The sequence below is a fragment of the Aphelocoma coerulescens genome, chromosome 5 (assembly GCF_041296385.1).
Source record: "Aphelocoma coerulescens isolate FSJ_1873_10779 chromosome 5, UR_Acoe_1.0, whole genome shotgun sequence".
NCBI classification, from domain to species: Eukaryota; Metazoa; Chordata; class Aves; order Passeriformes; family Corvidae; genus Aphelocoma; species Aphelocoma coerulescens.
Window position 1 is genome coordinate 36,215,469 of NC_091019.1, and position 25,918 is coordinate 36,241,386.

Genomic DNA, 25,918 nt, shown 5'->3' on the forward strand with positions numbered 1-25,918 from the left:
TATCTTCCACTGCTCATCTCCTAAATGTAACAGTGGGTAAGACCCTAGCACCAGAGAAAAAGTACACATGCATGCTACTAAAACCAACCCTTACGCAACCTCGGATCTTTGCATTCGTTTGGTCTCTCAAACCAGGCAAGCTGGCTGACACTTGCAGCACAACAGGAACAAGCGAGCATGGGCCCATCCAGTAACCTTTCTTAGATGATACAAGTCTTCAAAGAGAAAAGCAAAAGGTGAAAACATTTTAGCAGCAAAGTGGTTAAATGCAAGGTGAAAATATTAATGCACACATTTAATAAAAATATTAAAGTATATGTGTCATATAAAATACAGTACAGGACCAGGAGTTTCACTATGTTTTATAGTGCTCAGAGGAAACTGCTAAAACTAATTTCTTTCTGAAGTATATATACAATATGATTATATAGCATTTTCTTATACAGCCAGCAAGTTCTTTTCTTAGGTTGTTCATACCTCTCCTGAATTAGGACCCAAGCACTTACAAATAATAAATTCCTCTCATTCACTAGAAAAACATCACCATTTTTTATGAAAGTTGTTTTTTAAAGTTAACAGTCTATTCTAGGCAACCAAGTTTAGTTGAAAATGTGTGAAGCATGAAAGCCAACCAGAGTAGCAGCTTTCAAATACATAAACAGTAAAACCCAAGACTGCTGCTGCCATGTCATATTCTTGGACTTCAGCCATCCAATCAACTCTTAATACAAAACTAGAAGCTCTTCCATAACTTCTATAGTTATCAAGATATTTGTCATCTTTTTCAATGTGAAATAATACTTTGAGATGATCTATGTACAAAAGGCGGTCAATTCAAGCTGTAATATAAATATAAATGTTTTCTTTTAAAAAGTATTTTACAGACAGATAGTTATATACATTTGCTCATTTTACTCCTGGGCTACAAAGGAAAATTAAGGGGCCTGATACATGCAGAAAAAAAAATTACACAAAATATACTGAAGAAATGCATGGAAGTGAGAAAAGTAAGCCATGCATTTTTTAAATTAAAATTATTAGGTTCTGTGTTTAATAGCAAGGGTATACTGAAGACGATCCATCAGTCCCACTCCAGCCAAGATGTCAAATAGGCACCTTTGCTAACGAATCATGACTGGTTTTAGTGCTTTACATGTTTTTAACAAGAAGTAAATGTTTTTTACTTCATAACACAGCACAACATGTAATGCTTTTAAAAATTCTCTGCAGGTTAATTGATAATTCTTACCTAATAGTTAGACTGACTAAGTACAAAACCATAAGAAATACCATGCTCAATATACCACCATTCATACACATACAGACACACGCTCTCACTCTCCAGCCTCCCTCCCCAGCCCCGCCTCCAAATTTCCCCAATTAAGAAGTTCACTCAGTTTTGCCTGGGCTGCAATTTATTTCTCAAGCTAAGTCTTTTGTTATTCTTTTTGAACAAAACACACAGTCCTTTTGTTCTTGCCCGTTCAAATTAGAAAAAGTTGTGGTTCAAAATAATGAAAACAATTTCACTTTTGTTATTAATCTTTTGTTTTAATCATAGTACTTGATAAACAGCTGAACAGGATCCTAGTTTAACAGAAGGATAAACAAGAACACTGATGACAATTTGTTACAACTGCCTTAATGTACCTTTTGCTTAATGAACATTTGAATATGCAAGAAAGTATTTTTGGAGGACACCCCAAAAGAAAACAACTTGCTGGTTGAACAACAGAAACAACGTCCTTTTTGCTATTATGTTGAAATCAAAGTCGTTTATATATAAAAATAAATGTTATGTTCTAACAAGAACATTTTAGACAATTACATCTGTGCTTAACAAAAAAATATTGGTCACTCAAGACTAGAATAATTAATATTTTAAAGGTTTTTAGATTATCAGAATGCATGGATACAACTCAACACAAACTGTAGCTGAAGGGAACCAGGACTGAAAAATATCAATTTGCCCATCTGGAATAAAAATGCAACTAAATTAACTATTTAAAATACTACCATGGAATGTGACAGTAGATATGGTCCATACCTACTATATCGGAGGGAAGGAAAGTTTAACATGTAATAATTCGTACCTTACACATTTAGTTAAATATAAACATTTGTTATTTATACATAAAGTTGCTTCCAAAAAACTATTAATAAGTGATTTAGTTGCACTTAAAATCAGTTTCATTTCTCATTTGCTGAGTATTAACTTTTCTTAATCTTAAATCAACTGTCACTAGTGCACTTTTAGTTAAAATTTCCCCTCAGATAAGTTTTAATCCTTTTAAAAGAGCCCCCTCACCTAAACCATGAATGTACAAAGTGGCAAAAGTTAATCCCTTTTAGTATAATCATAGTTTATATACTCATTTTATAGCCAATAATAAGAACAGGCTTTCCTTTGCAAAATCTCCTTCACAACTCGCAACAAATGCCACGCACTCAAAGGAAATAGTTAGGCGTGGCTAGCACTTGTAAAATGCCAAGGTCTGACAAGTCTTGTTGCTTCCTCCACATCAAGCATCTCTTACGTGAAAGAAGATTCCCTTCAGCTTGCCAAAAAGCTTCCACAAATCCAAGTTAGATGCTTCCTGGAAACAAAGATTTTTCAGCTCTGTTTGGCACAAGACTGATTCATCCCGCAGCTTTATGCTTTCCTCCACAGCACCCACACACCTCACCACAGTGATGGCATGCTCTCAAGGGGAGGTAGCAGCACATACATGGAGCAATGAACGAGAGTGCCACCAGTGCTAACCAGCGTAAGCAGAACTTGTCATCACTAGTGTCACACGAGCAAGGATCAGAGAAATCTCCTTCAGAGTCTGACATGCAGTGATACAGCATGCTCTCTGCACAAAGCATGCAACTAACTTGGTAGATACATCTTTTAATAGGATCTGGTGCATCTTGACATTTTCCTCTGCCATTATCTTCATGATTAAACCTTTCCTGGCAGTAAATACAGCGGGAACGCTCACCATCCTCTTTTCTTCTTTTTGAGTTTTTAAATTTTGATGAGGAAGGCTGAGTTTTAAATACCACAGAACTCTTTGAGTCTTTTAGGGAATTCAACTTAGTTCCATCCCCACATGGGTATAAATAGTCAGATTTTTTACTGTCTGATTTAGAAAATGGTATATTTGAGTCTGCGTCATCCCTCTCCAGATCATTCTTCCACATGTCAGGATGCCTGTAGTCTGCATAACGACGTATCAAGATGTCACGAGGGTTTATTCTGACAATTTCATCTTCGTCCTGAAAACTAACATGTCTGATTGACTTCAGCGGGACCTGGAATGGCAAAGTAAGAGAAGTTTACTATGGTGAAGTCCCAAATTTATGTCCACCTACAATGTAAATCTTAGATTAGAAAATTAAAAAACCAAGACTTTTTCCCCTTGCTGCCTGAGGATAAAAAAATTCAGCCCTTTTCTCACTACTGCAATTTACAAACTTCCCCACAGTAATGAGGCTTTTGCAGTGTGTTAGGTCTATAAGCTTTAGTATTCTTTCCTGACTTTTTAGTATCATGTAAGAGCTTTGGGTATCTTGGTATATGCATAAAACTTGATGCTGTTCTGTGAATTATGCTCAAAATTAGCGTTTTAACATCTTAAAATGGAAACTAATTCCACAGATTAATTATGCCTTATGTGCTGATTTCATGTGACGATCTGCTTCTTTAGGACTAACTCCCTGATACATTCACTATTGTGTTATCCAGGGGAAGCTTTCCTTAATTCCTGCTCTAAGTTTTCAAACTCTCTCAAATTTGTAAGAAGAGCATGGAATACTGGTTACTTATTGACAAAGGTGTATTCTAGAAGGATTTTGCCATATGAAGAATAATATTCAGTATGACGATCAATCAATAACAGCAGCTTCTGAATGCATCTCCCCTTAGCTAATATACAGTACTTAAATTGATTAGTTTAGGACACCAGCAGGCAAAGGCCCAAGTGCTTCTTAAATTCTCAGTTTGTAATGGAATGACCATAATTTAAGACCTTTTACCTCAAGAGGCAAGTAATAAGGAAAGTGCTAAAGACATACAAAACCAGCAGGAAACAAGATAGTTTTTGTTTATTCTGTCTTACAATGAATGGGCATGGGGGCATGAAAAAGTTGTCAAAGGCGACAAAGTTGATAGAGTCATCCAAACTGAAATACTGCAGGCCTTAGTGTAAGATACCAGATTGCCACTAAATGTTACTGAAATCACATTACAAGTGACTTGCAAGAAAAGGTGCAAATAATGACAGAATAAAAATTTAGCACATGTGTATAGAAGTAGCTCCTGAAAATAGGCAGACAGTGCAGCAATAAAGCAAGGGTCTCAGTATGCCCCAGTATTTCTACCTGACAGGCAGGCAATTATTTTCCTACACTGTGGGGCTATTATAATCAGAGCCAGATTATGAGTAGGCTTCAAGTCAAATTCTGCCTTTTTCTCTGTCAAGTGCACAGCCTGTAAACCATCTCACAGAAAAGACAAAAAACCCCTCCCCTCCCTAACCTATTAGTCTTATAAATTCTTCCAGAACCGTGAATTACTTGGGAATAATCTTTGGCATCAGTATTGTTGCTTTGAAAGTGTTTACCTTATTAGCACTCAAATTAATGAGAATTAATGTGTCACCATTCCATGGTGAAGGACAACAACTGAACTGCATGTTCCTAAGCTGTTGCAGTGTGTGAAACTACTGAAGATGATGTTTTAGGTTAAAACACTTCTGTGTCACTTTGCACGTATCTATGCTCCTACTGCGCCGAAGTCTGCATGTCCTGGTTTTGGGGTAGGAGACAGAGAAGGGAAGAAGGAAGGCAGCTGGAAAAGAGGAAGGAAGAGCTTCTTAAAATATGCTATCTTCTGATTATGTAAGAATATCTGTAGCCTGCTCTAACCATCACTTCCCTGCTCAACAATCCTTGTGTGATGAGTACAGCACTGTAATTAGAGATGCTTTGCCCTGGGACTTTCAACTGGAGTACGCTAGTAAGAACTTTTTTTTTTCTTGGCTCCAAGCCACATAGTTGAACTTCCACAAGGTTTCAAGGATACAGGGAGAAGAAAGGTTATATCCTATTCAGTTAACATTGCTCCTCTTCCATACTTCCCCAAGCTCTTATGCAAGCAGTTAGGCTTCCCCTTTGCTTATGAAAGCAGACTGCTTCTCAGCCCCATTCTGTTTTCAGAATTCCAAGAGGAAGAATCTATTGTTTAGCAAAAATAATTAGCTATGGCTAATTGGCTTTTTTGAACATTTTACAGCATAAATTCATTTAAGAAGCCGCAAAAGTAATTAGAATTCTGTATGTTACAGGCATGAAGGGTCCTTACCCCACTGTCCACATAGAATATTGTGCATGCACATAAGACATTAAATAAAACCCATTGTTTAAAAGAAAAAAAACCCTAAAACCTCAACACAAAAACCCACCCTCAACCTCCCATTGCCCAGACAGCTAGTAGCCATTAAAAATCACTACAAATACTAGCAACTGTAGAATCTGACCTCTCCTTAGCCTTTGAAGGCTTTTTATTTGTTTGAGCAGAACACACCACATACATTGAACTCATTTATTTTTTTCAAGTCCCAAGCCAAACACCAAAAAATGCTTAACTGGCATCTTACAAATAAGGCACCACTACATTCTTTATGCCACTGATATTAAGAAATACTTTTTGAGTGGGAAATGCTGAAAAATAAGCAAAGTGGAGAAATGCTGGAAAAACTTTGTGTATGAAGAGCATTGTTAAATGGTACCCATGTGAAGTACATGAAAATTTATGAACAATACACAATCCAAAGTCAGACAGGTACAAATACCAGCAAAATTTAATGAGAATAACGCATTCAGTCCTCTAAATAGTCAAAATTGTATAGTATAAATGTCATCTATGTGAAGCTGAAGCAGGAAGGGAGGAAGAATGTTACAGCAAACTGAAATTCCACATAGAATCTGATTCTGAACATGATTAGCCTACCAGAAATTAGGCAGAAAATTTTTGTTGATGCAACTGAACCCACAAGTATGGTACCTTACTTGAAGGGGTGCACCTTTAAACAAGGCACAGTCACTTGCTTGGTACTGTAACCTTTGCTGTTTCTCCTCAAAGAGATACACCTGACTTTGCTCAGCTTACTTCTCAATATGAAGACACCAGCAGCTGCCTACATCATCGCAAAGTACTACGTTTAACACACATCTGTGTATCAGAAGCTGGAAAGCTGAAGGACTTGAGTGTTTTTTTACTAACAGTCAAAATATTACAGGTAAAGATCTGAATTGTCATTAATTACTTCTTTAGTTTGAGCAGGTACTTCTTGAGTTATTCAACTTAGGAGCACAGTAAGAGTGTTCAAACTTATTTACCGAAAATTGAAACAAACTCAGTAATTAGCTCAAGATCTGCTGTGCCACCTGGTCACATGCATGGAGTTTAGCAGAGCCAGTGCAGTGTGTACACATACAGAATGTGAGGCTTTGGTGATCTGCCTATGTTCTAAATGTGTGTACCACAAGACCATGCAAAAAGCCGAATGTGTCTGTTGCTTGCAGGTGGTTCTACAATATGAGAAGAATATCTTAAAAAATATCTACTTAAATTTTCATGGAATGCCCCATAACTTCAGCTTTCAAGAACTGAATGCTAGCATTGTCATTTGAAAGAAATTTCTGTTTCTTTTCTATCAGACAGACACAGACTAATCAGCTTAATACAATCTAAATTATCATTTTCTCAGCAGTCAATTTCATACATGCTCTTAAAACATGTATAAAACATGTATTTTAAGCTACTGCACTTTTCTTTACAATACAGGGAAGACTAAGAGCACATACATCACTGGTTACTGTAGCTATTAAATATTAGCTGCAATAACCAAATCACCCATCCATTCTATTCTAAAAAATATTTAGAATTCTCTTTGCAAGTAAATGGGAAGAGGGAAAAATATGTACCTGAACAGAAACAAAAATATGACATGACTTACACGAAGAGATAATTGGGTAGATCAATGATTAAAAATCAAAAATTAATAATTTCAAGCTCCTTAGTTCTCCAGATAACACTGTTTGCTTCGTTTTCCCAGTAAAGCAGCTTAAGAGCAGCTGATACAAGACTTTAGTAGAATCCTATTTTTCTCTGCAAAAATAACTAAAAAGCTTTATTTCAAGCAGCAGAAATATTTTTTGGTAAGTCTTCAGAACTACTTGAACTTGCATTCTGCTTTGACTTCTGCTATTCAGCATATTCTAAAAGCTTCCCATGTGTTTGATTCTAGACATAAGACCATCAAATTAATTATTATCCAACTTATTAAGACTACTTCTACAGTCTACAAAAACTGTCAGTTCTTTTAGCTTTAGAAAAAACCAAAAATGTATAGTGCTAAAGGAAAAGCTGTACCAATGGCTGAATACTTTTCATACATAACTGATATACTAATATATATTTTTTCCTTTCTGTACCAAAATAGAGTATTTTAGTTTAAATAGGCATTTAGAAAGCATAAGCAATGTTTCAATAAAAATATTTAGCAGAAGTGCCCTACTGTACAATGCATCCAAGCAATTTTAAAGATACTTTTCAATATTTCTAATCAAAACAGTATTATTATACATGTAACCAAAATTGAGCTAATACCCAATTAACATTTTCTGAAAAAATTTAAACAGTTTTTTAAGGCTGTAGATAGTGAAATCTGCAATACAAAAACAGAATTCAAAGAAATTAAAGGTTTATTCATGTAGTCTGGTGCATTACAAAGATAGGCAAATACTTTCACAAAGCTTTACCTCTGCCATAATAATGCTATAATATTTCAGCTGCAAAGCTTATATTGAACATTTCAAGAAGCTGAGAGCACATGGACTTAGCACGCAGTACTTTCTTGTCAGAAACTACATACTGTGCCATTAATACAGCAAGTAAAGTAAGGACTGCTTCTTTTACTGGTATTCTTACCTGGTTAGGTTGGCTAGGAAAACAGGCTCTTCTGGTGTTGAAATCCTCAAAGGTTGAAGGCCTTAAATTTGCACTGTTGTAAGTTTCACTGGTTACTACAGTTTCGTGTTGAAAAAGGTGATCTTTCATTAATGAACCTGATGTATTTTCTTGAGCAGTCTAGAACACATAAGAACTCCCTTGAAATGATTTTTGCATTTATATAAAAACAACACCAAACCCACCAAGTTCATACATAAATGTGTTACTATTCTATATAACGTGCTAGAGGCATCTATAAACACAAGTATTCTTAAATGCACATTTTCTAAAGCATTCAGAAGTAGGCAAATATTTACTTTGAGTCAGCCTTGGTAAATACAGAATTTCTCTGCAGACAGTACACAACTTGGGCACTAGAGATACATGCCTTTGAAACTCAGTTGCCAAATCAGACTTCTTTAAGGAAGTAGAGATTAACCTGTCTCTGAGATGATGTTTAACTACCCATGAGCCTACCAGTATTTACAAAAACACAATTGGAGAAAAAAAAATTCTGAGACTACTAAGGCAAAAGCTAGTCAGATCTTTTAACAAATTAAAAGCAAAATCAGCTGGAATGGAAGAGAAAGTCAGTTTTAACCTATACTGGCCCAATTAAAATATCTAATTGCAGCAAGTGTGAATTAAACAACTAATGACTGTCTTTTTGCAATTAAAGTTGTATCAGGCAATCTGATACAAAAGTGAGACCATGAAGCAACATATAATGAGATATCTGCAGGACCTGTGCCATTCAGAATAAGGAAGAGGAAGTATGTTTGGGTGGAATACTGGCTTGCAAGATGATCCAATTTCTGAAATGAATAGAAAAACAAACAATTCTCATTCTTTAAGCTTGACTGACTGGGACATACTTAGGATACAGCAGAGCATTTTGATACAAATTCCACTGGGCTGCCAAAAATGTACTGTATGATATTTTGTTTGCATTGAGAGATGCTGTAAAGTTAACTGGCTGTCATAATCTGATAGCACTGAGAAAATTCTGGCATCATCCAGCTTCCAGCAATGAGACTGTTTCAGCTTTATTATATGGATTTGTATGCATCAAGAAAACATTAAGAAGAATAAAAATACTACAGAAAAATACTGAGGCAGAGGCAAACCTAAAGTTTTGGCAGGTTAAGTATTGACTCTGAATCATTAGCTTTCACTTATCAAAATACTTAAGGAACTTATTCCAGGGGTACATTAGTACCTCACATACATAAAAGCCTAATGTATCAAGTTCTAAGACATCTAGATAATATGAAGTAGACTGTCTGTAGCTAATTTTGTAGGAGAAAGAAAATAATCACATCACTAAGAATTTATATATTGTTCAGAAGCACTGTGTGGGAAAACATTAAATTTAGTAATTAATTAATGATCAGCGTAATTACTACTAGAGAGCATACACCCCAAGAAAAACAATAGCTCACTCAATCAGGTTAAAGTTCCCCTGAAAAATTTTGAAGACAGGCAAAACACCAAAAAGAAGTACTATTTGCAGATCCTTGAGCATGACACCACCACAAAGTAATTGACCCTGTTATTGTCAAAATCAAATTTTCTGGTCAAACACTGCTGGGAAAGGAGTATAAAAGAAATGTTGGAATGACTGACAACAATTAGACTTCATATATGTATACTTATTTTAAGAGCAAAAAGCATCAAATATTAGTGCAATAACAAACATCTTCCTAGCAGGTGGTACGCCTGCAGATACATTGCCCAATGACATAAAAAGCTTCCAAAACAGTGGTTCAAACCACAGAAGAGCTGTATGCAAAATGAGGAAGAAATGCCTACAACCATTTTTGGTCTGAGCAATGTTAAAAATTACTACGAGCATTTAAACTAGCAGCTAGAAGCCATTTTACAGAAACCACAGTGATAAGCATCCCCTTTCCCCTTCCCCTGGCTATTATAAATTTGAATGGTCTAGGGAGAAGGGAGCAAGCTGCAAAAACTTCTACTCCTTCCTTCTGAGGGAAAAAACACGTACTACCCACAAGCCAGTCTTTATCCCCAGGAGAGATTTGCAGCAGCCTGCATTATTTCCTGTCCCTGCAGGTGGTTCACACCTTTTTTCTTTAAAAATAAACTACCTACACTATAGAGCAAAAAGGACACACGCACATGCTCACACAGGCAGTACACATGTACTCCACTTGGCAGTCAAGGAGGGCTCCATCTAATGAAGGACACAGGCACAGATCATCTCTTACTGTGCTAACTAGCAGTGCCAGATGATGTACGAAATCCAAACCTTAATCTTAAAGCAAACCTTTGTGCCCTATACACAGCAATTATCAAAGAATGCTTTTAGAAAATTCCAACACAGATACCACAATTCAAACTAATTGACATCAAGGACAAATTTTGGGGTGGCAGCAGACAGAGAAAGGCATCTGACCTTTTGTAAGGCAAGAACTCGCCAGACAGCATTTTGGAAAGCACAATGCTCAGCTTACCAGCCTATACGCTACAGGTAAGTGTACACAGACTAACTTCTGGTATTAAAATGAAAAGCAATCATGTCAGTTATGATCTTCTTTAGCCAATAAATATTCACTGTGCTGAATTACAGAAATGATAGATGAACATGCTGAACCCTCTGCTTTTAATTAAACTGTAGTTTAGATTCACTCAAACTACATTTATTAATATCCAAAAACCTTTTCATTGGATAACACTTCCTGCTCCAATGTGATGTTTTATGACAAGGTCATAAACACCTGAAAACCCACATTTTTAATGGAAACACTGACAATCTGAAGTAGGAAACAAAAGTGGTATTGTGTTGAAAATGTATTTAAGTAAGAAGCAAATATATAAAGTTTTCCACAAGAACATATACAGAGCAAATATACAGAATATCACGCAGTAACACAGATGCACACATTCTCCTTTTCTACTGTCCAAAGCAATTACACCGCCCACATTCAATATTCTTTAACCACAGCCTACAAAGTACAGTGCTGGCATAGGTTATTCACTATCATCTGTAAAGTAACCTACGCCAGTTTTTAATGCACAACGGAAATCTGGTTTGCTCCCAGCTGCTGGTATAATAATTACTGTCCTATGGTTGCTAAGAGATACTCTGAATTTTTTTCCAAGACTACTAAAACATTTCTGTGCGCACAAGCAAAAGGATGCTGGGTAAAGCAATAAAATGACTCCAGCTGTAGCTCTCCAGCAGAATTCAAAGCCAGATGACAGCTGTAGAGAAAATGAAAACCAGACTGAGCTTCTCTTGTTCTTCAAATTTTCTCTCCTTACTTCTCCCAGTTTGCCAGAGTTAAGTCTGGGAGAGAATTCAACATTGTTCTGCAAACATTGTTAAAAATGTTCTCCTCAAAGTTTAATGATTACATAGAAGGATGGATGAGAGACCACATTTCCGCTGCATCCAAGTTCTTGCATTTACTTCCCATGAGGCCCAAAAATCTGCTGCTTAATGCTAACCAACACAAGAAACCTGTAAATGCTTTTTCCTTAATTTTTCAATTGTGAATAAATGATACAGGTTTCAGAAACACCTGAATGACTTCCTTCTGCTTTAGCTATTTCTGAGACTGATGGAGCAATATATTTGGCAAAGAAACTATTATTTTCAGGTACGTGTTTCTGACATAGGCTGAAATATTACCTAGATTACTCTGAGTATTTCGTATAGTTTAAACTAAAAAATAAGACATTTGACATGCCTCTTTCTTCAAAGGCTTTTCTACCTGAATATATAGAGAACAGTACATGTAAAGTGGCTGCTAGTAATAATGGTGAGGAAAAAAATATATAATTCCTCCTGTTTTTTAAATACAACTCCAACAAAAAAAGCTTAATAAACCAAAATGATTGAGCACAACATATGAATAGATTTATTTGAAATTGACAATTTGAATGAGTATTACTTTTAGTTCTAAGAATTGGACCTAAGCAATTTATTAATTGCACTAAATATTTCTAATCTTTCGTGTTTTACCATGTAGTATTGTCCTATCCATAAAACAATAGTGTGTCAAGAGTAAATTATTTCACATTTCCTTACAAGTCATAATGTTATTTTTGTAAAATAAAACTTCTGCAAACATTTTGTTAGAGGAAAAACAAATTGAGTGGTCATTAAATGCACTTATGAAGAGGTCACTAAGTAGTGTATTTACAAAGAGGCACATGAACAATTAATGTCTTCCCTGCCTGCACCAAAACCACTTAAGATGCATGTAAGTTGCAGGCCTTTTCCCCTTCCTACTAACAAAAAGTCCAATGTACTTACTCCTGAAAGAACAAGCCAACCTTTTTATTTTCTGCTTACAATTTATCAGTCTACAGTTTTCTTCTGGCAGTAGTAAGAAGCTCAAAAGCATAAGTGATCCAATTATTATTATTTCAAAACTGTTAAAATGTGTTGGTAGCCTATAAATAACACCAATATGGCTGAATCAACAAAACCTGAAAGAAATTAAAGCTCAAGTACTCTATTTTTCAGTTCACAAAAGCAAGACCTATGCATCACAGGATTCAAAACCCACACAAAAATAACTTAAAATCAATGAGCTCTAGATTTCATTTAGATTTACTTCTAAGGAGAAAAGAATTTTTTTACATTTTTTTTTTTAAACTAAGCCAGATGAATTTTAGAGCAAGAAGTTTATAATTGGTGGAGGAAAAGAATCTGAGCCAATCTTTTAACAAACAAGCAAACTGACTTACAAAAGCTGCTCATTTACTACATTAAAAATGCAAGATTTTATACCAAAAACATCTAAACTTCGTAACAAAACAAATTCCCAATGTGTATTTCCATGTAAGTACATATACATTTCCAGGTTCCATTTACCAACATTACAGGAAGTCAGACAGCTCTGCCTTAACTCATTTGTGTATTTCTATTTGAAATTAAACAGGTAAGACTAGGGCTTATTTGATGATAGGAAAAATTTGCATCTAATAAGTTAATTAAACAACTAAAAATAATTGTAATAACTCAAGCAACCATGAAAACCCTTAAGCGATAATATTTTAATACTAGGATTTTAACATTTGTGAAGAACAGAGAGGTTAAAGAAACTATAATGAAGGTATGTCTTCTTAAAATGATAAATTTGATCTTCAGCAAAAAGAATGCTTTCTCTGGGAGATTTTATTTACAAAATGCAAATAAAAAAATAAAAAAATTTAGTGAACCAAGGTATAACATAGCAAGCCAATTTCTAGCATAGAAGACACAAGACGAGTGCAATTTTTGGATTTACATTTAAGATATGCAAATACAACTTTTGGACAATGACTATTTCTGCTAACTACTTCTATAAAATGTGATAATACTTATTAAAAAGAAGCATTGAGATTTCACAGTCAGATGATAATTTTTGATCTTATTTGGATCCTTTTATTTGCTCTTTGTAGCACCAAATATAACCAGCCAGTAAAATAATTTATGAAACATGTTTAGCCTTCTTCATCTAGTCATCTTCATTAAAAAACCAAACAACAAAAACAAGCCACTGTTAATGAAATTTATGTACAAACTAAATACTATAGTTATACTTCAAATGTTCACTAAATATAGGATTCCTGCTGTGTAAGATGACTAGAACAGTAAAGAAAAAATTACCCTTTAATATTCTATCCATACTCTAAAATGTCCTTGCATAGATATACTCCAAAATACACTCAAAAATACTAATAGAGACTTTGGAAAACAGATTATAAAATAAACAGGGAAGCAAAAAATCACTAAGCCTTTTAAACTACATAGAGGTGGCAAGAAGTGGGGAACAAGTCAGCATGACTCCTCAAATATTCAATATATTATCTTTAAAGAAAGGTGGTTTTACCCATCAAGTTAAAGAGACACTGGGGTATCCACTTTCACTTATTAGATTATCAGTCTTGGGAGGGGAAGGAATTAATAATTTGAAAGAGAATGTGGACTGTTTGGTATTTCAAAGGTATTCTTGGAGACTAGACCTCATGCCTGTAACTAAAATGCTGCAAGTTTTCTACACTTATGTTCATTACCCTGCAATTACAGTTTCGTTATTGATACATAAACCTGGTTTAGATGAAGCATAGCTAAAACCAGGGTGGATTCTGTTTTCCCTGCATTTCCTTTTTTCCCCCCTTGGGTATTGTTATTGGTAGACAATACTAGTATCACTTATTTTACTTTGGTATGCAGAGATATGGTAAGAGATATTGGCTAGCTTTTTTGTCTTTAGAAAACAGGACATCTATCCACAGCACAAATCCACTATTAAGCAATGTGTATTGTGATAAAGTCATTAAGTATGTTTTCCTGTCTAAAATGTAAAAGACAACTCTACGAGCAATTTGTACCACACAAGATTGTTTCTATCTGTACTATATCTATAGTGTGTATTTTTATATATATATGATCTGTTTTATAGACATTTTAAAAAATATATGCATTTATTTTTTAAAATGGAATATAAAGTAAACCTATATTTACATATGTAAATAGGTGGTGTATTGATATTCACATGTATATAGAATAGATGTTGTAAATACACTTTTCTCCACTTTCCCAGTAACAAATTTGTAACTATAAAGAATCTCAGATATTTTCCTCAATTTTGGCATCCTTATAGAGAAATGTAATAACTAGGCAGCAAAATCAAGAGGTAATTGGTTTGTTCTAATCTCATTAGGCCTGTTCAATTAGAAACTGCTCAATTATTAATCCTTGCAACAAACCATGTTTAAGCAAGACTTTTAAGAGCTGATTAAGGACTGCATTAACTTTGGCACATATTTCCTTCACTCTGTCAAAATCTCATTTCTTTTTAAAATCTGAAATATCTAATATTTATAGTAATTTTACTTTCAAGTGCCTTAAAATAAAGCACTGCAAATAAAGAACAACAGGTGGTTGCACAGCCAACACTTACACAAAGAAATACATTTCTTCTACCAAAAAATGAAAAGATATCAGGAGACTTCTGTATTGCCACTGCATTGCAGTATCCTTTCTAAATACTTGACTCTCAGTCTCCTATCATAATATCTCAAAGCTGGCTGCTAATTTTCTTAATTTTGTGTTGCAGACGTTTTACACTGGATCTATTTACACTGATACAGAATTTATTATTGCATAAGTGACAAGACTCTTTCCCAGAAGAAATCACTTAGTAACAGTATCGGTTTTCTGAATAGTCACTAAGACCCCTGAGTCAACTTGTTTCTTTACAATCTTCATATTAATTTAAATATCTGCACTCTGAAAACTGAATATGTGTGAATGAAGACACAGCTTTCCGTAAAACCATAAATAAGAATGGAAAAATGACAAGTATACATAGACACAAGTAGGATTTACTCAGCTATATTATAGTTATTTACTCTCCATGTGTATATATATCTATGTATCTCCATAATATTTTTTTATACTGGCTTTTTAATTACATGGATTCTTGGATATTACCAGGCAGTGCTATGCATCAGTGTTACAGTACTCATGGTATATGATATTGTATACATGTAAAGCACTGTAACTCTGAAGCATGGTTGGACAAATTTTTATCTGTTAAGCCATTATGACTTACAGAAATTGAAAAGTGCAAAGAAGGATCAATAAAAACTTGAATCTCAATAAGAGACTACTTTATCTTCAGTGTGTTTTTAAAAATCATCTTCTCTCTTTGGACTAGATTGTTTTAACTATTGTCTCAGTATCAACTCTAACCATTTTATGTTAGAAGTGCTTTATCACTGCAAAGTGAAATCTAAGAAAACAAACAGGATGTACAAGTAAAAAAATTCTTCATCCTTCTATTTTCTTTTTCCCAGAAGAATATTTCATATTTCAATTAAATCAAAGAGGACATATAACCTGAACAGACATTTTGAGCTTAAAAATTAAACTCAGGATAGTTAATGATCCTATAGATTAAATAATGATGACTTAGTTTAGGACAGACAGTATAGTAAGTCTTCTAGATAATTGTTCTGGAACTTATTTCATTAAACTGAATTTTGCTATTGCTCTTATTTTGCTTAGTCTCCTAATGACAGCAAAATCTGTTCAGTACATTTGCAAAAGAAAAAATGCACAATTAATTTAAAAATTTACTCACTTGAAAGCAGTCTTCTGCCACGTCAACATCATTTTGGGAGGGTGGATAACCTTCATATAAAGAAGAAAAAAAAAAAGTAGACAAGTTTATTTTCTTCTTGTTTACACTTACTGCTTCCAATAATCCACACCATCTCTCAATATCCAGTGATGATGATATAGATATTCTTGTTTACTTTTTAAATCTATTGATCACTGTATTTCAAGTTGATTTAGTAAGCATCGCTCATTTCTACGCTCTGCATTTTATATACTGAGTATTCCTAGCCACACTCCTCTCTCTTGTCCCCAGCTTCCTTATAAAAGCATTTTCAAAGTCTTATCAGCAGTCAGAAGCAAGGGAGTATATGCCTTTTAATGTAGCATTTTGAAAATTAAAGGCAGACACATTTGGTTGGCATGAATGCATACTGTGCTGTATTTTGCTACAAATCAGCAAAAATTGAAACTGTAAGACCCTAAGAGAAAAAAATGACTCTTATGTTCTCTAATTATTTGTCTTGAAGGGATATAGATGATATCAACACAATTCAAAAGCAGTCTTTATAGTATGTCAAAAAGCATTTCCCTTCAGAAACGTGTTCCTCCCTTTCTTAGGAGGACAAGACACAAAATCCCTAAAGTTACTTTTTACAAGTCTGAAAGAGCTGTTCTTTCAATTCAACAGACACCTGTTCTCTTCCCTCCTTGTCTCAATCCAGCAATACATTTATCATTTTCAGCTCAGAATCTAGGCTTGATGATATCCTTCAGTTTGTTCACTGGTTTCCATGAATTCAATTAAGCTCTGGAACCAGTTGGCCATATTGCTATCTGAGTAAATTCTTCTACTGTTCCTAAAAACCTTTCCTCAGAACTACACTGTCAGCTGTTAGTAAAAAATAAAACTATTAACTGAAAGTATGTGCAAATAAAGAGAGCACTCAACAGGTCACAAATCATTCAACTTCCTAGCTTATCCTATAAGAACACAGGAGTTGCAAAAAGCTTCTAAGATCCAAGTGAGAGAATATAACACTCCAGCTTCCTCCATTTCTTCACGTCTAAAAGAAAGAGTCAATGCTTTATTAAGCAGGGATGTTTCAGGAAATTACTTTATTATTGTTTGTGAAACAATTTAAGACACTTGGATGAATGGCACTTTAGAAATGCCAGTACTATTTCAAAAACTATTAAAATCTCAATATACTATAGTTTAATCCACATGCTTAAATACTGTCAATGTTAATGTTACACAAAGTGCTTTGACATCTAATTTAGTAAACACTCAATGTCCCTCCACCCCACCAAGTCTTTCACCTGAAATATGTACCTTGAGAAATATCCTCTACTGCTCTCCGAATACCTCTATCAAATGCTCTTGCATCAGCAGGACTCTGAAATGTGAGGCCAAACTTTTTGTCATCAATCTTCCAGTGGTAAAAAGTAGGAGTAACTTTGTTGTAAACGAGGTCTTTCTTTAATGTGCATTCCAAGACCACCTTTCGGGAAGAAAACAGAAGGAAAAGATATCAATGACCAATATATCAAATTTGAGAACAAAAGGTAGTCTTTGTGAACTACCTAAAAACATACATCGTAAGAGCAGATAGAGGTCTCTTTTCAAATTTCTTCCTGCTACAGGGATGTAATTTTAACTTCATTTGCCTTATGGCCAAATTATTCACTACTGGTTGCTGATAAGTGTTATGGGTTGAAGACACAATTTGTTTACTGAGTCAACCTTCCTATTCCATACCCACAAAAGTATCTTATACCTGCAACAACCAGTACAGATTTGGTAGCTGTTCAGCAAATAGGTCACAGCCCCCCAAAAAGCATAATGTGCGCTGATATCAGATTTTACTGTATCACTGGGATCTACAAAATCTTTTAGCACTAGGCTAACTTCATGCTGCTTTCAGGAAGATTTTCAGATTTCTCCCAGAAAGGCCACTAGACAAGTGAAAGTAATACAAGAGAATTGTTTTAAAAAATGAAATTAATAAAACTTAAAATCTTTATGAATGTACTACTGCCTGCACCTAGACAAAAATACATTTGTGGCTCATGTTCAGCTATAAAGAACCAGTAACTAGGAATAATTAACAGAATTATTTGGCCTAAAAAATCATTACAGTTATACATGCACATTCAGTTATAAAGCAAAGTCACAGTCTTCACATAGAATCATAAAATAGTTTGGACTGAAAGAAACCTCAAAGACCAACTCATTCCAACCCCCCTGCCATGGGCAGCAACACCTTCCACTAGACCAGGTTGCTCACAGCTCCATCCAAGATGGCCTTGGACACTTCCAAGAACTGAGCATTCACCACTTTTCTGGGGTACCTGTTCCAGTGCCTCACCACCCTCACAATAAAGAATTTTTTCCTAGTATCTAATCTAATCTAAATCCACCCTCTTTAAATTTGAAGCCATTCTGCCTTGTCCTGTCACTACATGCTCTATTAAATAATCCCTCTCCAGCTTTTTTTCCAGGCTCCCTTCAGGTACTGGAAAGTCCTATCATTTCTCCTTTAAATATTCTGGTTTTAAAAATATATTTGAATATTTAGTTTATTGGCAAAAATTATTTTAAGAAACATTGTTACACTGAGTGTTTCTTGATTAAAAAAAAAAACCAATGTGAACAAGAAAGTATGGAGGGAGGTGCATTGATCTGCTCCCATAGCAGTACAATAAAGCTCCCAGCAAGACAACTTGTACTTCTGTATTGGTATTTGATGATGAAGGCTTACACTGAGAGATGAATGAGGAATTTCAATATTCTATCATTTCAGTAATATTCTATCATTTCATTGATATACTTTTAGAATTCAAATTTTTTGTTTTGTTACATATGTGGCTTTTTGAGAGAAAAAATACAAAATTCCTCACAGGATGTGGTAAAATTAGTTTAAGTATAAACAACTGAGAAAATACCCTCCAATTAAAAAAAAAATAAATCTGTACTTAGGTTATTCTTACATATTCTTTGTGTTCCTCTTCTTTCATTGTCTAATTATTACATAGGCAAATAGGTTTTTTCTCTTGTTCTTCATTATTCATTCCCCCTACACCCCACCAGTAATCATCTTCTCTCAGCTGTTTTTGCCTTTTACCTCTGCCTCTAGAAGGATAATATTCTTTCTGCACATATAAACTCATTCAGCATTAAAATAACTTTTTTGTTTCTCCACTCAGAACTCCCTAAATGGTCAACAATATGTAGGTAAAACTGCCTACAGGAAAACATAGAAAGGAATCTAACTATTTCCTGTAGGTCTGCAGGAAAAGGTGCTTCAAGAAAAAAAAAAGTATAATTCTGCAGTTCTAAGGTGTATCAAATAATCGTTCTTTGTTCCTCTGGATGATTTTAAATTTGCTTCCTCCTTCAAAGAGCAGTTAAAAATGAAGGCTTCTCACACCACTGCCTTTTCTAGGTCTGTGAGCTCTTTACGGGGACCTCTAATACATTAACACCAACTATTTTCACAGTCTATTTTGTGTGCAGTGTCATCCAAAACATCAACAAAAAGTACTGCAAGCCTGATTTTATAGCATCACAATGAATTTCTGATCCCGAAGGAATTAAGCCAGATTACTTAATACTGAAAATTCATATCCAGTAACAATTTTACCACTAGAGATAAAAACTGGATTAAAACTTCACTAAGTAGGAGCTATGATTTTCAAAGACACGCAAACCAAACTAGAAAATCCCCAGACCAACTCACTCCAGCCCAAAAAGCAACACTCACCCCCCACTTCCAACCCTCACATTTTATATGACAAGCAATGATTAACAAAAAACATCCCATCCAACACTGCAATTGTTTTCAACTTGGTTCAAGGAAACAATACATTTGAGGGAATGACCATGATTTTTCCCATCTAAACCTGTATGAAAACGGACCAGTTAACACAGAGGATATAAGTGAAAGGGCATTGAAAAGGGAAAAATATGTTGCATCAAAATTGTATGTGTTATCAGATATAAGAATCTATACAAGAAAGACTTGATGCCTGCCCGACCTCAAAGAAAACTCAAAAGCTATGCATCTCAATTAGCAGTGGGACACAAATTTATAAACATTCTGCCCTTCAATAGTTTTTGTTACATCCAGAAATACAAAAAATCCAAATCAAATAGAAAAAAACATACCAACCATCCCCTGAAGCATTTTTCTCTCCCTGAAACACTTCTATGCTTTGCAGCAATAGTGAATTTTTAAATTGTGAACCTTAATTTTGCCAACGATTTCTTTATGCTCAAGCATACAAACTATCACTGGGGCTGGGGAGGAAGTATCCTCATACACGTATTCTCTAAGGTCTGGAAATGGAAACCAAGCCTTTTCAATGCAGATATATTTCAAAACTCCGATTATATTTTAGTGCACTTTGCTATGGTTCATAACTCTCCACATCATAGGTGAACATCATATGCTCTCCCACGCAGTTACCCAAAATATGCACTCCCAAACCTTTTTAGGTAGACCTTCCCCAAGATCTCCAGGGATAAGCACAGCAAAGACCTGAAAAATTGTAAATAAAGTGCCTACAGCTTAACTAAGTTTCATTTCAAAAAACACCCTGTGAGTTACTGTTCTGAAGGTTTTCTTTGTTTGGAGACTTAACATAAGACTTCCATGCCAATATGAAACATCTACCTGGGCAGATAATGGAAAATGTTGCAGAGTCATCAGACTCAAGACAGAAGAAAACCAGATCCACACACGATCAAAATTTAAATTGTCAGAGCATAAATACGACTGTATGTCTCCTATTATTTAATGAAAAAATCCTTTTAATATCTAGATGTCACTAAGTGTAACACTAATGAATTCATTGCTACTCAAAAATACTTGTTTGCTTAATGTTTCTTTTCCCACCTCTAAAAACTAAATTGTCTAAAGACAATAAAATCTATTTGACTTATGTAGACAAGATCTATCTCCAGAGTCAGAAATTTTCTACTTCACCACATAAAACCAAAATTTTTTTAACAGAAGTGAGTATTTAAGATATGACATCATTATTTAGAGCTTATTTCAGAAAATAATAAGAAAAAACCTTTTGCATTTGATACAAATTTCTATCTTGATAACAGACAAAATAATTGAACATTTTGAGATACTGGATAATATTTTACTGGTTTCTAGCTGTACTTTCAAAGCTTACAAGAGCACATGTAAGATAAACAGCTTCACTGTTTCTCATTCCCAACCCAAATCTACAAACATAAAAGCACATTGTTTTTCAATGCCTTTTCTGCTTCACTCTTGGGAACAAGCAACATGACCATGCTACAGAATGAATATACTGAGTATATGGACCCAGTGCCATAGTAACCATATGACATAATTATTCTATGCATACTTTTTTGATTAATCTAAAAAAAGATGATGTAAGGGCTGTACTACAGCCCATCAGAATCAATCTTTCTTTAAAGACAATTTTAAAAAGCAAGTATTTCAGTTTGTAAACAGCAGACTTTTAAAAGAGAATGGTATTTATATTCAGTTTTAGTTTTGTGTCTCTCCCTTTACACAATTAGTTGTTCTTCAACAGAAAGATTTTAAACTTTGTCACTCCTGATTCATGATCTAAAAGATACTAGTAATATTTTTTTTTCCTCCATTGATAAAAACTTGCATGGCAAAAGTCTGGAGAAGCAAATAAACCAGAGAAGTCTATTAAACTTTTTGTTCAAGAAGGTAAAATTCACCAACGCCTAAAACCCAGTAAGTTTGTGCCTAATATATGTTTAACAGTAGTGCTATTAAGATAGAAGAGAGCTACTATAAACAAAAAAGGAGAGAACAGCACACCTGACCAGGTTACGAGGAAGTGCAATTGTTCCAAGCAGACTGGCTGGAGCCAGATCTAGGAAGGTGATTATAATAAAGGGGGAAATGTGTAATTATGTGAAAAGTCTTCACAAAATACCCTTACATTCCAATACAAATCTAAACCTGAGCAAACTAGCAGGGAGCATTCTCTCTCAAGTTAATTCAATGGTGTCATCACTTTGATTTTCTTCTCAGATAACTAGGATGCTTTTTGTGAACACCACGAAATATTTTAAATAGCTTCATACTGCACAAAAATTTTGGAAGTTCTACGTGTAGTCTGAAGCTGGTTCATAGAAGGGCTGACAGCAACCTGCCTCTCTGGTCTAAAAAGAAACAACACCAGCCCTCTCCAACAAGGAACTTCAGTATTTTCATGTTCATTCCAGAGTATTTAATTTATGCAGCTGACTTGCAGATTGAGAACTATAGTTGTAATTAAATGCCTGCATAGCCTATAAAATACATGGAAAGATATGACACACTGGAATGGAACTGCAATGTAGTGTCAGAAGCAGCACTTGGAGAAGCAGCAACTAAAGCTAATTCATTCCTCTTCAGTACAACCATTTAAGAGGCATCTGGAAGATACCTCCATCAAATACCTCACCTATGGATTTCAAGCTGCTTTGGAGAGAATTCCGCCTTTCTACTGACACATAGGTTAAACAGTTATACTGGCATTCCCATTTATCTTAGGTAAAAGCCATAGAACTGAACATCATTTACTTTCTAACCTAAGATATTTCAAAACCTATGCTTCCCTGTGTCTCAGAAAAGTGCTCCAAGTTCCACAATCTAGGTTTCCAGGATAAGGGAATTTCTGTACATTTTCTAGAAGCTAAGCCAGTTCACAAAAGAAAAGACTTACTGGCCAGAGAAAAATCAAGACATTATCTTGATTAGACAGGTATTTTAACAATGTGTAATATGACTTTAGAGGATGTTCCGTTTGTAAAGATGACTTTCTCTTTTAATCCATAGAAGTATTTTCAGAAACAGCTGTGTGTACCTTGCAAAAAAAGTCAGTGAACTGGAAACCATGGTCCAAGTGACTTCTAGATATTACAGTAGATTAAATATTCCTGAAGACACACATACTCAAAGCCTGAAAAACTTAAATGTTCAAAACTGTTTGTTATTAAAAAAATATTGTTACATTCTCTTTTCAAGTACAATGGCAGAGCAACCAACTAAACAGCATACTACAAATTTCTAAGATTATTCAGGCATTGAGATTACCAAGGGCATTCTAAAATGAGACTAGAGGGAAGTTGGGGCATAGAAACAGCAGATTCAGCATAACACTTCCTCAAAATATGAAGATGATCAAAATATTTGGTCTCTACTCAATAGCAAATACAGTGGCTTCCACCTTTATTTTTAAATAAAAAATAAAATATATCACTATTATGAAATATAATAGTCACCTGTCAATTCTATTTGGACTAAAACCCCAATTGCTTGACTTAATTAAAAATTGTTAAAAATTGTGCTTGAACAGTGAATCCACAGCAATATCCTAAGAACAAATGTAAAACCATTAACCATATTGAAAGCATAAGGATCAGAAAAGTTTTAGAATCAGTGATGTGTCCAACAGAATTTCTCTTTCAGTCCCTGCTACCTTCTGCCCTTCTAAGTAAGTGTCATGACCTAATTTTGCCATCACATATACGTAGGATCGTGTTTCTTCTGTGCCAAGTGCGGTCTTGTTGCATACTACACAACTTGGTCGTTAATTCATTACATATTAGCTGTTGCTTTTAATTGCATTATCTGAAGTCTGTGGAAATACATGGATACATAGTGACCTTTCACTCAGTTATCAAAGAATCACTGGCTCTCCAGTATTCTTCTCCACACCCTAAATCTATATTTGTTAGTTCCCTGAGCTTTATTCAATACACACAGGAGAGATGTTCATCCTAGCTGCACTTCTTCCACTTTTTATCCTGTGTTTTTGAGGGGCTGACTTCCAACAGCAACTTCCCATAACTACAGGAAGGTTACAATCTGCTCTGACTAACTAGTTAGGTCACATTTGGGGAGCAAGTAGAAGTAAGACAGATGGACACAGGATAGGACACACACAAAAAACCGAAAACAAAACAAACTGTTCAAGACAATAAAGGTTTGGAAAACATATTCACGCTAACATGAGCTTAATTTTAGACAGGAAGTGGAGGAGAAACATTTAAAACCTTCAACCAGAAGTGGAAACAAAACAAGGCTTGCCTAGCGGAAACGGAAAAGAGAACACCACAAACAGATCAGGACACTGATGGCTGGACATTTTTATATGCATGCAGGCAAAACATGAAACCAGCCTTTAGTTCTGAGCATTATATTATTTTTAAGGCAAGCTGTGAATGTTCCAAGTATTAAAAATTAAGAGAAAATTATCAAGTATCTCTAAATGCAATTAAGCTTCTCAAAAAGAGCCTCAACAAGGCTAAAAAAATTCTAAAGGGAACTACTGCAAAGTGAGGAAGGAACTGCAGGTGCACATAGCTGTGCGGGAACACAGGGTACTCTGCTAATAGTGCTACGCCCCACTGAAACAACTGAGTCAGCAGAATTTCTATTTATATGCTCTCTTCCTACAGTCACAGTCAAGGCAGAAAACTCAGCAGTCTTGCCTCAAGGGAGAAACTGGTATTTTTGAGGAAGGGTCAGCAGTACAGTATGAGAAGTAATTCTATCTTTTAAGATTACAGAGGAGTCAGAATTCATTGGCAGAAAAGAATAAATTCTTGATAAAAGTAATTAAGATGGAGCTTTTGTGCCTTCGCCACTTGGCGTTGTTTCCACAGTAAGACACAGCCCCCCATTCAGAAATGTTTGCCACACAAGTAACCAAGCAATCTTTAGTAAGCCCATTTTGTCTTAGGTCTGCATGTAGAAATGGCTGAGATCCTGCACCAGTTTTTCTTTTGTGAGGCTGATTTTCATGACGCTATTTAAGAGATGTTTATTACTGGTATTTTATGTAAGGTTCCTGATGAATGAATACTGTCTATGTGTTCATCAACCCAGGTCAGTTCTTGGACCTGTCAGCTTCATGCTGTCTTCCAATATGAAGTTGTTCTCATGTAAAATGGCTACTTTTTGTCTTAGCCATATTCCACGACTAAGCAAATCATTACTGAGGAATTCCATCTGATTTCATGTTCTTAATAAAATTCTCATTTCAACACTCCTATTAAATGTATTATCACTGGTATATAAACAAGATTTAACTCTAATCTTTCATTGGAAGAAAAAAGCAAAATGTTTCTCAAAATGTATGGAAAATTTCTAAAAAATCAGCGTGCTTAGTTCTAAAAAAGCTGAGTATTACATTTAAAAACATTTAAAACAAGTAACTGACTCTTTTGATACATAATCATTGTTATAGAAAAGTTCAGCAACAGCATTAGACTGAGACTATAAATTTACTTCGTAGTCTACAAGCAATAATAAGCAAGGATCTATACTTATGTCCCATATAGTTTTAATATGATCATTAAATAGATGCAAATTGTTACCGTTTTATCCCTGAGTCGTTCTCCATGGATAAGAAAATCAGCACAGCTATTCTCTTCCTGGGGAATGACTTTGAAGACTGTGACACAGCTTAGTCCACCCCCTCCAAGTGGTAACCATCCACCACTTGAGTCATCCCGGGTCATCACCACAGCTCGCACTCGTGCATAACTATTACTGAAAGAGAAGCAAAAGAAGAAATTAGTTTTCCATAAACTTAAACCAGCTAAGTCTAGTTAAAAACAAAACAAAAACAACAAAGCCACAACCAAGATCACAATAATTAATAGTCTTTCCACAAACATCACCTAGCAGAAAACAATGTAAGACCACTCTTGAAAAAATGTTCCTCTGTATTTTTATGCCTTCATTAGGATGTCTAAGAGCTTGTGATCTTTTGTAAAGAGACTTAACCAGAGAATATAGTTGCCTAGTCAAAACTCA

At 34.9% G+C, this 25,918-nt stretch overlaps 1 protein-coding gene across 2 annotated transcripts in view; it reads right to left on the minus strand.

Annotated features, from left to right (window-relative positions):
• Nucleotides 1–1,397: 1,397 nt before the first annotated feature.
• Nucleotides 1,398–25,918, minus strand: part of SPRED1 (sprouty related EVH1 domain containing 1) — a 67,199-nt gene continuing 42,678 nt past the window's right edge. For both annotated transcript variants that reach the window (XM_069017698.1, XM_069017699.1), the window contains exons 2-6: nucleotides 25,477–25,651; nucleotides 17,422–17,590; nucleotides 16,111–16,160; nucleotides 7,982–8,140; nucleotides 1,398–3,300 (exon numbers count right to left, since the gene is read on the minus strand). In XM_069017698.1, the coding sequence (XP_068873799.1) occupies nucleotides 2,641–3,300; nucleotides 7,982–8,140; nucleotides 16,111–16,160; nucleotides 17,422–17,590; nucleotides 25,477–25,651 (1,213 nt within the window). In that variant the 3' untranslated portion in view covers nucleotides 1,398–2,640. The remainder of the gene's footprint in view (nucleotides 3,301–7,981; nucleotides 8,141–16,110; nucleotides 16,161–17,421; nucleotides 17,591–25,476; nucleotides 25,652–25,918) is intronic.